Here is a 16469-nt window from a genome sequence, read left to right as displayed (position 1 = left end):
TCCTCAAGCAGCTGTCACGTAGCTGGGCGATTGCTAGGAAGAGCAGGAGGATGTTTCGGGGTTAGGGTGCAGGAGGAGCTGCAGGCTCTGGAATGGGGCCAGAAATGAGGAGTTCAGGGTGAGAGGAGGCTCTGGGTTGGGGCAGCAGGTTGGGGTACAGGAGGGGGTGAGAGCTCTGGCTGGGGGTGCAGGCTTTGGGAATGAGGAGTTTAGGGTACAGGAGGGGGCTCCAGATGGGGGGGGGGTCTGAGGCAGGGGGTTGAAGTGCGGGGTGTGGGCTTTGTGAGGGACTTTGGGGCAGGAGGGGTTTGAGGTGCAGGTTCTGGGCAGCTTTGATTGGTGTGGTTCTCAGGGGCCCTGGGAGGCACTCACCTCAGGCAGTCCCTTAAATAGTAGCTGCACCAGTGCTTCCCTGGCATTTCCCAGGGATGCAGGAAGCTAGATGCACCTGTGACGTCCGAGATTGGTGTCCACCATGGATTCCCGGCCAATGGAAGCTGCAGGGCTGGCTCTCAGGGTGGTGCCTATGGTTGGGGGCAGCACATGGAGTCCCCCGGCCACTCCTCTGCCTAGAAGCTGGACATACTGCCACTTCCCAGGAGCCAGGCGGAGCTGGGCAGGTAGCCTGCCTTAGCCCCGCTGTCCTGCTGCCCAGCCTCAGCCTCAGCCTAAAGATGTCAACCAGACTTTTAGCATCACGATCAGCTGTGCTGACCAGAGATGACAAAGTAGCTTTTGTGATCAGACTGAGACACGTATACTACCATCACAAGTCATGATATTATGATACTGTCCTCTTCCTTAGACTCTCTTCCTTGTTGGGGTTGGGTGTCTTATTTCTGCTCAGCCCAGTCCTCCAGATGCATACAGCTATGAATGGGACCTGATCCTTTACACCTTAAATGTATGGGTGTTTTGCCATTGATCGCATGAGCAGGATCTGACTCAGAGTGCCTACTACCATGAGTAATTCCAGTAAAGTACTGCCAATAGGACTAGTCAGAGTATGAGGTACTTTGCTTGGAAGAAATGTTTGCAGAAGTGAGCCCTTAAATTGCCTGTCCCAAAGAGATTACAATCTGTCTTTGTACTGTATTGTAAGGCACCATGGGCATTAGGATATAAAGTAATAAATTATGTATACACACACAACTTTTCTAATTCCTGTATAGATAAGAGAAATCTCCTAACTGCTCTCTTCAAATGTTAACAATATTTGGTGTCACAATATTTGGTATAGGAGCTAAATAAATGAGTTGTTCAACCCCTAAATGGCAGAAATAGAGCATTTTATTGATCACAAAGAGAACTAAGGCCCCAGTTCTAGAGTTACCAAGTGTCCAGTTGTCATAAACAGATAGTTAAGGGTTAATGTCTCTCTTACCTGTAAAGGGTTAAGAACCTCAATAAACCTGGCTGACACCTGACCAGAGGACCAATAGGGGGACAAGATACTTTCAAATCTTGGTGGAGGGAAGTCTTTGTTTGTGCTTTTTGTTTTGTTCGTTGTTCGCTCTTGGGACTAAAAGGGACTAGACGTACATCCAGGCTCTCCAAATCTTTCTAAATCAGTCTTTCATGTGCCAAAATTGTAAGTAATAGCCAGGCAAGGCAGATTAGACTTATGTTTGTTTTCTTAACTTGTGAATGTTTCTTTTTGCTGGAAGAATTTTTACCTCTGTTTGCTGTAACTTTGAATCTAAGGCTAGGGGAGGGTCCTTCTGGTCTATATGAATCTGAGTACCCTGTAAAGCGTTTTCCATCCTGATTTTACAGAGATAATTTTTTTACTTTTTTCTTTCTTTAATCAAAAGCTTTCTTTTTAAGAATCTGATTGATTTTCCTTGTTTTAAGATCCAAGGGGATTGGGTCTGAACTCACCAGGGATTGGTGGGGGGAAAGGAGGGGGGATGGTTAATTCCTCCTTGTTTTAAGATCCAAGGAGTTTAAATCTGTGTTCACCAGGGAATTGGTGAAGCCTCCCAAGGCAACCCAGGGAGGGGAAAGTCTGGGGGGGGGGAGACAGGGAGTGTGCCAGACACTAAATTCTGGCTGGAGGCAGCGTTACCAGATCTAAGCTAGTAATTAAGCTTAGAAGGGTCCATGCAGGTCCCCCACATTTGTACTCTAAAGTTCAAAGTGGGGAAAAAACCTTGACACCAGTTTTTGACCGGAAATTCCGGTTGAAAATGGCACCTGACAGTGTCCGGTGCAGGGGGTGGAGCATAGGATGGGGCTTCAAGGGGAGGGGGCGGAGCTGGAGTGTCCAGTTTCTAGAAATTGGAAAGTTGGCAACCCTATTCAGTCCTGAAATGACCTATGGACATGTATAGTACTACATACATTGTGGATAAATGTAAAGTAATGCACATTGGAAAAAAATAACCCCAACTATACACACAGTATGATTGAGGCTAATTTAGCTACAACTAATCAGGAAAGAGATCTTGGAGTCATCGTGGATAGTTCTCTGAAGACGTATATGCAGTGTGCAGCGGCAGTCAAAAAAGCAAACAGGATGTTAGGAATCATTCAAAAACCGATAGAGAATAAGACAGAGAATATCTTATTGCTCTTATATAAATCCATGGTACACCCACCTCTTGAATACTGCATACAGATATGGTCTCCTCATCTCAAAAAAGATATACTGACGTTAGAAAAGGTTCAGAGAAGGGCAACTAAAATTATTAGGAGTTTTGAACGGATCCCATATAAGGAGAGATTAAAGAGGCTAGGACTTTTCAGCTTGCAAAAGAGGAGACTAAGGGGGGATATGATAGAGGTATATAAAATCATAAGTGATGTGGAGAAAGTGAATAAGGAAAAGTTATTACTTGTTCCCATAATATAAGAACTAGAGGCCATCAAATGAAATTAATGGGCAGCAGGTTTAAAACAAATAAAAGGACATTCTTCTTTACACCACGCATAGTCAACCTGTGGAACTCCTTGCCTGCAGAGGTTGTGAAGGCTAGGACTATAACAAGGTTTAAAGAGAACTAGATAAAGTCATGGAGGTTAAGTCCATTAATGGCTATTAGTCAGGATGGGTAGGGAATGGTGTCCCTAGCGTCTCTTTGTCAGAGGGTGGAGATGGATGGCAGGAGAGAGATCACTTGATCATTGCCTGTTAGGTTCACTCTTTCTGGGACACCTGGCATTGGTCTCTATTGGTAGACAGGATACTGGGCTAGATGGACTTTTGGTCTGACCCAGCATGGCTGTTCTTATGTTCAATTAACTAATTAAATAAAAGGTGTATTAAGTGAAACAATTTTTGGAATTTGATCTTTTACATACTGTTTACTACAGTAGAACCTGAGAGTTATGAACACCAGAGTTACAAACTGACCAGTCAATCACACACTTCATTTGGAACTAGAAGTACACAGTCAGACAGTCTCATAGCCAAAATATAAAAAAAAAGCAAATACATTACAGTAATGCATTAAACATAAAGTACTAAAAAAAAAAAAAGGAAAGCAGCATTTTTCTTCTGTGTAGTAAAGTTTCAAAGCTGTATTAAGTCAATGTTCAGTTGTAAACTTTTGAAAGAACAATTGTAACTTTTTTTAGAGTTACAAACATTTCAGAGTTACTAACACCTCAGGAATGGAGGTTGTTCGTAACTGAGGTTTCATTGTACTTTCATTTTTCTCAGGGTAGCCAATAATGATAAATAAGTTTTGTTTTTAATGTTTAGTCATTTCCTCTTTAGTTTTATAGACTATTTTGCTTGGGTTGCAAACAGCTGCGGTGTGTGTGTGGGAAATGTGGTTAGAAAAGTCGCTTTTTTTAGACTGGTTGAACACCAATTATTAGTGTTTGATTTAAATAAAAGGCAAAAAGATAATACCATTTTGACTTTCATAATTAACCTCTGTCATAAACAGATAGTTAAGGGTTAATGCCTCTTTTACCTGTAAAGGGTTAAGAAGCTCAGTAAACCTGGCTGACACCTGACCAGAGGACCAATAAGGGGACAAGATACTTTCAGATCTTGGTGGAGGGAAGTCTTGGTTTGTGCTCTTTGTTTTGGGGGTTGTTCGCTTTTGCGACTAAGAGGGACCAGACGTCAGTCCAGGCTCTCCAAATCTTTCTGAATCAGCCTCTCATGTTTCAGAATTGTAAGTAACAGCCAGGCAAGGCAGATTAGTTTTATTTTTGTTTTCTCAACTTGTAAGTGTTCCTTTTTTGCTGAGAGAATTTTACCTCAGCTTGCTGTAACTTTGAATCTAAGGCTAGAGGGAGTTCCTCTGGGCTATATGAATCTGATTACCCTGTAAAGTATTTTCCATCCTGATTTTACAGAGATGAGATTTTTACTTTTCTTTATTCAATTAAAAGCTGTCTTTTTAAGAACCTGATTGATTTTTCCTTGTTTTAAGATCCAAGGGGTTTGGATCTGTGTTCACCAGAGAATTGGTGAAGCCTCTCAAGGCTGCCCAGGGAAGGGAAGGTTTTTGAGGGGGGGACAAGAAATGATCCAGACACTGAAATTTCTGGATGGTGGCAGAGTTATCAGATCTAAGCTAATAATTAAGCTTAGAAGTGTCCATGTAGGTCCCCACATTTGTACCCTAAAGTTCAGAGTGGGGAAGGAACCTTGACATGGTGAGCAGCGGTGAGGGATTTTTTAGGAACCAAAAGCCAGCAGGATTTTTTTTCTCTCCTTTCTAGCGGCTTAGAAAGCAGCCTCAAGGCAGAGGTGTTAAGTTTTTTAACAAGGGTATTTGTTAAGAGGAGGCTTCAAGCTGTGAGCAAGCAGCCAGCAAAAGGAATTTACAAGCTGAATTGTTTTTTCTTTCTTTCTACCTCTCGGGTATAGCTAATTAGAAAGTCTCTGTTAACCAAGCAGCCCTGAGCTGAGTGCATCCTGCAGAGGGGTGTGGCCAGCACAAGAAAGCAGGAAAATGAATACCACTGGAGCAACTAACAAACTAGAGCTGGCTAGGCTGGAAGCAACAGAGAAAGACAATGAACATAAGAGACAGATGGAACTAAAACAATTAGAAATAGCCAGAGAAGAGGCTGCCCACAAAAGAGCTATGGAGATGAAACAAAAAGAGATGGAGGTGAGAAAAAAAGAGACGGAGGAGAGAGAAAGAGAAGAGAAAGCCAAAAAAGCTGCCCACAAGAGAAGCGAAGGAAAAAGAGATGGAGATGAAACAAAAAGAGATGGAGATCCAGAGGGAGGCCCACCAGCAGGCCCTGGAATTAGCAAAGGCTAAGCAGGATGTGCCAGCCAACCCTAACAAACCTTCTCCAGGTACTGTTTCCCATCCCAGAAAATTCCCCACCTACAAAGCAGGTGATGATACTGAGGCCTTCTTAGAAAATTTTGAAAGGGCCTGCCTTGGGTACAGAATCTCTGCAGACCAGTACATGATAGAGCTGAGGTCACAGCTCAGTGGACCCTTAGCAGAGGTGGTGGCTGAAATGCCTAAGGAACACATGAACGATTATAAACTTTTTCAAACCAAGGCCAGAATCAGAATGGGGCTAACACCTGAGCATGCCCGTCGGCGGTTCAGAGCCCTAAGGTGGAAACCAGAGGTGTCATTTACCCGACACGCCTACCACATGGGAAAGAATTGGGAGGCCTGGATATCAGGAGCAAGTGCTAACTCTCTGGAAGACCTGTCCTTCCTAATGCAAATAGAGCAGTTCTTAGAGGGTGTTCCTGAGGAAATAGAAAGGTACATCCTAGATGGGAGGCCCAAAACTGTAACCGAGGCAGGGGAGATTGGAGCCAGATGGGTGGAAGTGGCAGAAAAGAAAAAAACTACTAGCAAGGGGACCGAATATCAGAGGGGGCAAACCGAAAATAAACCCTATCACCGGGGGCAACCCAAGACCCCACCTACAACTCAAGGAAAACCCCAGACACCCTATTGTCCACCTCACCAGTCTCCAGCAACCCACCTCGACCCAGTGACCAGTCAGCTGGGCGATGTTTTAAATGTAATGAACTGGAACATATAAAGGCCCACTGCCCCAAGAACCCCAACTGAGTACAGTTCATTACATCACACGAAAGATCTCTAGGCCCAGATGTCTCTCAAATACCCTCGGAGCGAAGGGAAAACTTGAGAGTGGGTGGAAAGAAGGTTATCGCGTGGAGAGACACGGGGGCACAAGTGTCAGCTATCCACCAATCCTTAGTGGACCCCAAATTCATCAACCCAGAGGCTCAAGTGACAATTCACCCATTCATGCTTCTAACGAAGTGGGTATTGACCCACGAAAGCTCATGCTCCAAAAGGTCTGTTAATCTATGAGGTGCCACAGGATTCTTTGCTGCTTTTACAGATCCAGACTAACACGGCTACCCCTCTGATACCATTCATGTCAAAATCTGTAAACTTGCCTACAGCTGAATTGCCTGTCCAGTACAAAGGCTGGTCAGGAATGTGGACTTTTGCAGTCTATGACAATTATCCCATCCCCATGCTACTGGGGGAAAACTTGGCCAACCAAGTGAAGCTGGCCAAGAGGGTGGGAATGGTCACACACAGCCAGGCCACGCAAGCTTCCACACCCATCCCTGTTCCTGAGCCGTCCACAAGGGCCCCATCTGTGTTACCAAAGACCCGACAGAGGTGGTGGAACCGGATGCCCTGCCAATGACTGCAACAGCCATAGTGCATCCAGTCCCAGAACCAGAACTGGAAAAGCAACCAGCACCAGAACCGTTGCCAACACTGACTCCAGTGCTTGCAGACCCGTCTACAACTCCAACGCCAGAGGGCACCAGCGGGCCTGAACTGGCAGAAGCAGCAGACAACCCTACCCAAGAGGCTCAGCCAGAGCCTGAAATATCACATAGTGCACCAGCAGAAAGCGGTTCACAATCAACGAAAACAACCCCATCACCTTCATCGCTTCCAGAGGGACCAAGCCCAAGTCCACAGTTTAAGGAGGAACTGATGTCTCCAGCCTCAAGGGAACAGTTCCAGGCTGAGCAGGAAGCAGATGACAGCCTTCAGGAAGCTTAGGGGGCGACACGGAGCACCCCATCACCTCTCAGCCCTTCTAATCAATCTCGGTTTGTTGTAGAACAAGGACTTTTATACAAGGAGACTCTTTCTGGTGGACACCAGGAAGACTGGCATCCTCAAAGACAGTTGGTAGTTCCAACTAAGTACCAGGTAAAGCTCTTGAGTTTAGCTCATGATCATCCCAGTGGCCATTCTGGGGTGAATAGAACCAAAGACCGATTGGGGAAGTCCTTCCACTGGGAGGGAATGGGCAAGGACGTTGCTAATTATGTCCGGTCTTGTGAGGTGTGCCAACGAGTGGGAAAGCCCCAAGACCAGGTCAAAGCCCCTCTCCAGCCACTCCCCATAATTGAGGTCTCTTTTCAGCGAGTAGCTGTGGATATTCTGGGTCCTTTCCCAAAAAAGACCCCCAGAGGATAGCAGTGCATACTGACTTTCATGGACTTTGCTACCCGATGGCCGGAAGCAGTAGCTCTAAGCAACACCAGGGCTAAAACTGTGTGCCAGGCCTTAGCAGACATTTTTCCCAGGGTAGGTTGGCCCTCCAACATCCTTACAGATTCAGGAACTAATTTCCTAGCAGGGACCATGAAAAATCTGTGGGAGGCTCATGGGGTGAATCACTTGGTTGCACCCCTTACCACCATCAAACCAATGGCCTGGTGGAGAGGTTTAATGGAACTTTGGGGGCCATGATATGTAAATTCGTAAATGAACACTCCAATGATTGGCACCTAGTGTTGCAGCAGTTGCTTTTTGCCTACAGGGCTGTACTACATCCCTGTTTAGGGTTTTCACCATTCGAACTTGTGTATGGCCACAAGGTTAAGGGGCCATTACAGTTGGTGAAGCAGCAATGGGAGGGGTTCTCCAGGAAGTAACATTCTGGACTTTGTAAGCAGCCTACAAAGCACCCTCCGACACTCTTTAGCCCTTGCTAAAGAAAACCTAAAGGATGCTCAGGAGGAGCAAAAGGCCCGGTATGATAAACATACCAGAGAGCGTTCCTTCAAAGTAGGGGACCAGGTTATGGTCTTGAAGGCGCAACAGGCCCATAAGATGGAAGCATCGTGGGAAGGAACATTCGTGGTCCAAGAGTGCCTAGGAGCTGTTAACTATCTCATAGCATTCCCCACCTCAACCCTAAAGCCTAAAGTGTACCATGTTAATTCTCTCAAGCCCTTTTATTCCAGAGACTTAAAGGTTTGTCAGTTTACATCCCAGGGAGGAGATAACGCTGAGTGGCCTGAAGGTGTCTACTATGAAGGAAAAAATGATGGTGGCATGGAAGAGGTGAACCTCTCCACAACCCTGGAACATCTGCAGTGGCAACAGATCAAGGAGCTGTGCACTAGCTTCGCCCCAATGTTCTCAGCCACCCCAGGACGGACTGAATGGGCATATCACTCTATTGACACAGGTAATGCTCACTCAATTAGAACCCCACCCTACCAAGTGTCTCTTCATGCCCAAGCTGCTATAGAATGGGAGATCCAAAACATGCTACAGATGGGTATAATCCGCCCCTCTAATAGTGCATGGGCATCTCCAGTGGTTCTAGTTCCCAAACCAGATGGGGAAATACGCTTTTGCGTGGACTACCATAAGCTAAATGCGGTAACTCGTCCTGACAACTATCCATTGCCACGCACTGATGAGCTATTGGAGAAATTGGGACATGCCCAGTTCATCTCTACATTAGACTTAACCAAGGGTTACTGGCAAGTACTGCTAGATGAACCCGCCAAAGAAAGGTCAGCATTCATCACCCATGCAGGGGTGTATGAATTTAATGTGCTTCCTTTCAGGCTGCGAAATGCACCCGCCACCTTCCAAAGGCTTGTAGATGGTCTTCTAGTGGGATTGGGAGAATATGCAGTTGCGTACCTCGATGATGTGGCCATTTTTTCTGATTCATGGTCAGAACACCTGGAACACTTGGAAAAAGTCTTTGAGCGCATCAGGCAGGCAGGACTAACTGTTAAGGCTAAAAAGTGTCAAATAGGCCAAAACAGAGTGACTTACCTTGGACACCAGGTGGGTCAAGGAACCATAAACCCCCTACAGGCCAAGGTGGATGCTATCCAAAAGTGGCCTGTCCCAAAGTCAAAGAAACAGGTCCAATCCTTCTTAGGCTTGGCCGGATATTACAGGCGATTTGTACCACACTACAGCCAAATCGCTGCCCCACTAACAGACCTGACCAGAAAGACACAGCCAAATGCAGTTAAGTGGACTGATGAGTGTCAGAAGGCCTTTAACCAGCTTAAGGCAACACTCATGTTTGACCCTGTGCTAAGGGCCCCAGACTTTGACAAACCATTCCTTTTAACTACAGATGCGTCTGAGCATGGTGTAGGAGCAGTTTTAATGCAGGAAGGACCGGATCAAGGATTTCATCCTGTCATGTTTCTCAGCAAGAAACTGTCTGAGAGGGAAAGCCACTGGTCAATCAGTGAAAAAGAATGCTACGCTGTTGTGCATGCCCTGGAAAAGCTACGCCTATACATTTAGGGACGGCGTTTCCAGCTACAAACCGACCATGCTGCGCTAGAGTGGTTTCATACTGCCAAGGGAAACAACAAAAAACTTTTTCGATGGAGTTTAGCTCTCCAAGATTTTGATATTTAAATTCAACACATTTCAGGAGCTTCTAACAAAGTAGCTGATGCACTCTCCCATGAAAGTTTCCCAGAATCAACTGGTTAAAAATTGTCCTTGAAATATAGAAAATCTTGTAGTTTTACATGATTAGTAGTATATGTAAAGGTGCATGTGTTTTATTAATCTGTTTATTCTAAAGTTCTAGGAAGAAATCATCGCCAGTGTGGTTCCACACTGTCTGAGATTTGGGGTGCGTGTCATAAACAGATAGTTAAGGGTTAATGCCTCTTTTACCTGTAAAGGGTTAAGAAACTCAGTAAACCTGGCTGACACCTGACCAGAGGACCAATAAGGGGACAAGATACTTTCAAATCTTGGTGGAGGGAAGTCTTTGTTTGTGCTCTTTGTTTTGGGGGTTGTTCGCTCTTGCGACTAAGAGGGACCAGACGTCAATCCAGGCTCTCCAAATCTTTCTGAATCAGTCTCTCATGTTTCAAAATTGTAAGTAACAGCCAAGCAAGGCGGATTAGTTTTATTTTTGTTTTCTCAACTTGTAAATGTTCCTTTTTTGCTGAGAGGATTTTACCTCTGCTTGCAGTAACTTTGAACCTAAGGCTAGAGGGGGCTCCTCTGGGTTATATGAATCTGATTACCCTGTAAAGTATTTTCCATCCTGATTTTACAGAGATGATTTTTTTACTTTTCTTTATTTAATTAAAAGCTTTCTTTTTAAGAACCTGATTGATTTTTCCTTGTTTTAAGATCCAAGAGGATTGGATCTGGACTCACCAGGGATTGGTGGGGGGAAAGGAGGAGGGATGGTTAATTTCTCCTTGTTTTAAGAGCCAAGGGGTTTGGATCTGTGTTCACCAGGGAATTGGTGAAGCCTCTCAAGGCTGCCCAGAGAGGGGAAGGTTTTTTGGGGGGAGGACAAGAAATGATCCAGACACTGAAATTTCTGGATTGTGGCAGAGTTACCAGATCTAAACTAATAATTAAGCTTAGAAGTGTCCATGTAGGTCCCCACATTTGTACCCTAAAGTTCAGAGTGTGGAAGGAACCTTGACAACCTCCCTTCCCCAATACAAAGTACCTTATAACTGAGGAGGCTGATCATCTGCCTTTTCTTACTCCTAATGCTTTTTGCACAGGAGTAAGGGAGGGAGAATGTTATTCATTAGGACTTGTCTACACTTACAGTGGTGCTGCTGCACCCATGCAGCTGTAGTGCTTAGTGAAGCTATCTATACTGACAGGAGAGCTTTGCCCCTTGGCATAGTACTCCAACTCCCCCTCTTGGGAGCTGGAGTACCGATGCCCTCCCATTGATGTAGTGCTGTCTACACTCGGGGCTCGGTTGGTATTACTATTTTGCTCAGGCAATATGAATTTGTACTGTAAACCAAGCCTCAGCTTATACATTATATCATACCATATTATGTCAGGCAAATATACATGAAAGGAAGGGAAAATCTACTTAGAGAGAATTTACTTGTTTTTATAGGGGGAAAAATTGTAAGTCTGGCTACCATAATATTGCATCAATAGTCAACAAGTATCCTCTCCAAAGCTCCATTTCTGTCTCCGTTTGTTATTGGTACAAAAGCTGCCCTCACTAAATTTATTACTGCCCCAGACTAACTTCTCCTTAAGTGCTGTGAACGGAGTAATAATAGAATGGTTAAGTCAAGAAAGGAAGATATGTGTATAGAGGAAACAAACCTACTCAAAGTCCCTTCGATAGCTCAGCTGGTAGAGCGGAGGACTGTAGAGGTGCTGCCTATAGGAATCCTTAGGTCGCTGGTTCGATTCCGGCTCGAAGGAGACATGATTTTGTAGAGTACGCTCTACAGCCTGACGTGAGAAATCCCTTGCCAGTAATATTTGTCCTAGAAGAGGTGTTTTCCTCCCTCTGCAAACCGTGCTGTTCACGTGCATTTTATTAGTCCTGAGTTACTGGCAAGCGAAAGCGCGCCTGAGAGTAAATGGTTATCGATCACAAGCTGCCTCCCTGGAAGCGCCAGCCCTAGCAACTAAGGGGAGCGGGCCGAGGCCTGGGAAGCAAGAGCGGCAGCAGCAGACCCCGAACCCGGACAGGGCTGTGAGTTTATTGCGCAGCCTCAGTGGAACAAGCAGCCACTGTTTCCCACTGTGAGGCTCGGCGGGAGGGAAAACTCAGTCCCCCAGCATGCAGCGCGCTATGTCCCGCCTCCCCGCTCCGAGTCCGGCCCCGTCTGGCTCTATGCCCCGCCCCCTCTCCCCTACTGGTCGCACTACTTCCTCCGCTGGCGCGGTGCCCCGCCTCGATCTCGTACGGCCCCCACAGCCAATGGGGTTGCAGTCCGCGTGCGCAGATTCAAACGGTGACTCTGGAGGGAGGCTGGGCGCGAGATTCGGCGGCACGGACAAAACCAGCAGCGAGTGTGGCGGCGGCGGAGCGGCTGGGACGGGCACGGGGGAAGCTGAGGTGGCGCGGGACGCAGCTGGAGCCGGGGCCGTTGTGACGGGGCCTGGGAGCCGCAACTTGGACCCGGACAAGAAGCGTCCCGCCGCCCCCGATCCTGATCCCGGGCTAAGCCATGTTCTGTGTGCGGGGGGCCGGGCCAGGCCGGGGCTAGGAGCTGCTGCCGGTGGAGGCGGTGGGGTTAGATGCGCTGGGGTCTCCGGGAGCGGTAGAGGGAGCCGCCCGCTCCCCCCTGGTGTGTGACAGGGACGTGCGCCACGACCAGCACAGACTCCCGAGCCCGTGCGTGAGCCCCGGGGCAGCGTGAGGAGCCCGAGCGGGGAGCCGCGCAGCTCTGTTCGCCAGCCCGCCTCCGCCCCCTCCCTATGGTGCGCCTAGAGGATGGCGAAGAGACCGCGCAGGTGAGTAACGCCCCCCGATTGGCCGGCCCTGGCTCAGGTATCTCCGCGTCTGGGTCCCAAATCTCCGCTCCCTCCCCCGGTCTCAGCGCTTTCTGTCTTCCGCGCCCAGGTGGTATCTGTCCCCTGCACTCCCCGCCAGCTCCGCTCTCCGCTGTGGGGCAGGTAAGTCCGCCCTACCCTCATCATCTTTCTCCCCAGGCCAGAGGCGCAGACTCTCCTCTTACCTAGCTGTCCTTCCCCGTGCTCAGTTGTCACTGCCCGCGCTCCGCGCCCCGCAGCTGTCCCGATCCCGTCTGCATCACGCCCCCATCTCCTGTCACCGACCCGCCTGTCGCTACACAGGTGTTGCCCGACTGCTCCATCTCCCCTGCATGTTGGATTCCCCAGGAGTCGCTGCATCCATGTCTATCCCATATTACCCCGTACCCCAGACATAAAGGTAACCTCATCTTCTCTTTCCCCGAAGGTAATAGATACTCTTCCCGCACAATAGTTGTTCTTGTCAGTTTTCCCTACTTCCATAACATTGCTGATCCTTTCCCACTCTGCTTTCACATGCTCCTGACGGGAAGCTAGGCTTGACCATAACCAACCATGTGTTTTTATATTCTTTGTCTTCACTAATTCCTAATTTTTTAAAAGACACAGACTATTTCTCTAGTCCTGGCATGTCCACTGACTGAAAGAAAGCTATATGGGGTTTTTGCTCTGTAGCTGGGGATCTATGAGAGAAAGTGTTTATTCAGCTGCAAACGTTGAGAGCTGTTCTAGATAAATCCTCAGTTTTGCAGGAGCCTGTGTGTCTCCTAAAAATTCAGATTTTGAATATAAAATGAAACTAAATTTATTAATATAATTACTGCTGTCCTCAGTTATTTTAGCAGTGGACTTCCATGGTGTTACCTGTTTGTTTTTTAAAAAAATAAAATTTTGAAAAGTGATAAGGTAATACAGAAGGGAGTTTATAAGGTTGATAAAGGAAGAGCAGGGTAAATGGTTAATATTAGTTATGAAAATTATTAGGTTTTGACCTTCCACACTATTTGGAGGTTGCTGTGGATTCATATTGTGCATAAGAGTGAACAAATTATAGTTTCGTGGTTGCTATATAAGAATCTGATACTGTATTTTTCTTCTTGAGAAGATCAGGTTTATTACAAATACACTATAAATTCATAGTTTTTGTTGAAAAACTGCAGCAGGGGAGGAAAGTAATATGTTTGCCCTGTAATTGTTTCAAGGAACACAAAAATATCTGAGAAACTGCCTTAATATAGGTATAACAGAACATCAGAAATTCCATCTACAATATTGTACCCAGTATACCATCTGGAGCTTCTCTCTTTTTCCAACAGAAGTTGGTCTACTAAAAGTTATTACCTCATCCACCTTGTCTCTCTGGCCTTTAGGAGCTAAGCAAGACTTACTAGTCTTTCTGTAAATGCTAACATGCTGTCACTGAACACTGAATTGTGAAAAGTTTACGTTTCTTGCTAGATAATTAAAATAGTTGTGCATAGAGAATGAACTCATCTTCTACAGATTGGTAACACCAGAACAAAAATTATGTTAGCATATAACAACATGACCTGCAAGAACGGGGGCAAACTGCTTTTGAGATTGCTAATTTGTACAAGAGTAAGGAGGCATCTTGATCTTTCAGTTCTAGGTGGTAGTATTAGGTATAACATTGTCTTTGATTTTTAAAATGAGCGAAGTTTTCATTTCTTAATACATCTGCCAACTCTTCAGCATAATAAAAAGGGACACTGAAGGCTAGAATCTTAATTTAAAAAAGTCTTTTGACTATTAGAATTGAATTATTGAAATTTAACTTATGTATTTTTACTCTTTCGAACAGCTTGGTGAAATTAAATGGCTCTGTTTCACTTTCTGTTTTCATGCACTAACTCAATGCAGTTTCAGTGCACAATACTACAGAGGAATGATCAAATAAATTGTAATCACTGGAATTTTAAAAAATCAATTCGTATTAGGTTTTGAGGATTTTTTTAAAACTACCTTTTGATTACTTAAGCCCATATATAATTTTTGGACCTAACCTGTTTGTGTCCTAGTCTAAGCAAATCTATACGCTACACATTCATGTTTGTTTTCAGACTGAGATGGATGGGGTACAAGAAATTTTAATATGTGGACTCTAGTGCAGATACTCTTTTCTCTCTGTGCAATTTAAATACTCAGTCTTTGGGCTGTGTAGAATGCATTTGTCTTTCTGTAGAACGTTCAAATGAATAGTTCTTAACTGCCAGTGTAGACAGAGCTGTGTGTATCTTGAACTGCTGAGGAATCCACTGCTGGCTGTGATATGCTCCATTTCTAGAAGCTAGATATTATTATTTAAAAAAAAATTGTTCCTAGCACACGGTAGTTAAGAGAACCTTAAATATATAAAACAAGTGTAAGAAGATTCTCTTGTCTTCCTTAGGCTGTAGGCAGCCTGAAATAATGCTCCAAAGATGTGACCTGCCCCATTCACTTCAGGGATGTTAATTCTGAGTTTTAATTGACAGTTCAGATGTAAGCATTGTACATTATTTTAGTGCTAGCTGTTTTAGTAGAAACATCCAACTAATATTATTGCATAATTCCGTGTTATCTCTCACATCTGGTGTCAAAAGTGTTGGAGGAGGGATAGCTCAGTGGTTTGAGCAGTGGCCTGTTAAATTTATGGTTGTGAGTTCAATCCTTGAGGGGGCTACTTAGGGATCTGGGGCAAAAATCTGTCTGGGGATTGGTCCTGCTCTGAGCAGCAGGTTGGACTAGATGACCTCCCAAGATCCCTTCGAACCCTGAGATTCTATGCCCTACCCTGTTGCCAAAACATCCAGCTTTACTCCTATAAAATTCTACAGCGTGATTTTGTTTCTTAAAAACAAAAACACCCACCCATCCCATGGTCTACTGGGAATGTAGTGTAGTGCAAAATATATTGAGTTTAATATCAAATAACAACTGATTATATTCATTTTCATATTTCATTTGGGAAAAAAATTACATTTTAAAAATATATCAACATTGCTCCAGAGTTTTCTATTCACCGTACTAGAATGCCACTGTGACCAGGAACTGTGGTGTTGCTGCATAATTTTTGTCAGGCTTTGGACAGTGTACACTGATTCTTGGCTATAACTCAAATACAGATAAGCTTTAGTTTTTTTTATTGCCTTTCAAAATAGTATCATATTAAATAGTTTGACATGGAAATAGTAGTATTTGAAGTTGTAGATTAGTCAGACTAGTGTCTCTGGACCAGTGGGTTGTGTGTGTTGGGCAGTAGTTAAAACAGGAAGAGATACTTAAAGATATATGTTTTGTTTGCTCTGTCACTGCTATTTGGCAGGTGGCCTAAGCACAAAGGTTTCTGTTCTTTCAAGTCAGAATAATACTTTAAGAGGTTAATATTAGAGGTTATCATCAGGTGTTTGTTGTAAACCATTTAAACAGCAAGATATTTGCTTATTAATTATCAATATTTTAAAAATTACTGTTGGTAAAATAGTTATTCAAACGTGTAAAACATTTAAAGGATGCCTTTTTGATGTGGGAAATGAGGAAAATTAGATTAACTGTACTGTAACATAATTGGGAGAACTATACAAAACAAAACAGTATTTTACTGTCTATTTCATTATCTGATTCAGATGAATTGGCCCTTTTTCGGTAGCCTGCTCTTTGTAATAGCTTCAGACTCCTTTTGCCAGTTGTTAACTTTAATTTTGGTCCACTATGCAGTGCTTAAATTATGGAGATCATGTTCAGAGTGTAACCACATAGAGACAATTGAGTTGTAATTTTAAGTGTACTTTGTGGCTTACTTGAGGTGAAAAGAACGGGAGTACTTGTGGCATCTTAGAGACTAACAAATTTATTTGAGCATAAGCTTTCGTGTGCTACAGCCCACTTCATCAGATGCATGCAGTGGAAAATACAGTAGGAAGATATACACACACAAAGAGAGAATGTGGTTATCAT

At 44.8% G+C, this 16469-nt stretch overlaps 1 protein-coding gene and 1 non-coding gene across 2 annotated transcripts in view; both read left to right on the top strand.

Annotated features, from left to right (window-relative positions):
- The first annotated feature begins 11342 nt into the window (after positions 1-11342).
- Positions 11343-11432, top strand: TRNAY-GUA (transfer RNA tyrosine (anticodon GUA)). The gene is given in 2 exon segments: positions 11343-11379; positions 11397-11432. It is a non-coding gene; the product is annotated as a tRNA-Tyr (tRNA).
- A 607-nt stretch (positions 11433-12039) lies between these two features.
- Positions 12040-16469, top strand: part of MYBL1 (MYB proto-oncogene like 1) — a 36957-nt gene continuing 32527 nt past the window's right edge. Inside the window, exon 1 of the mRNA XM_050940867.1 lies at positions 12040-12473. Within this exon, the coding sequence (XP_050796824.1) occupies positions 12454-12473 (20 nt within the window). The 5' untranslated portion in view covers positions 12040-12453. The remainder of the gene's footprint in view (positions 12474-16469) is intronic.

The sequence above is a fragment of the Gopherus flavomarginatus genome, chromosome 2 (assembly GCF_025201925.1).
Source record: "Gopherus flavomarginatus isolate rGopFla2 chromosome 2, rGopFla2.mat.asm, whole genome shotgun sequence".
In the NCBI taxonomy this organism is placed as follows: domain Eukaryota; kingdom Metazoa; phylum Chordata; order Testudines; family Testudinidae; genus Gopherus; species Gopherus flavomarginatus.
This window is presented reverse-complemented; position numbering and strand designations above follow the sequence as displayed.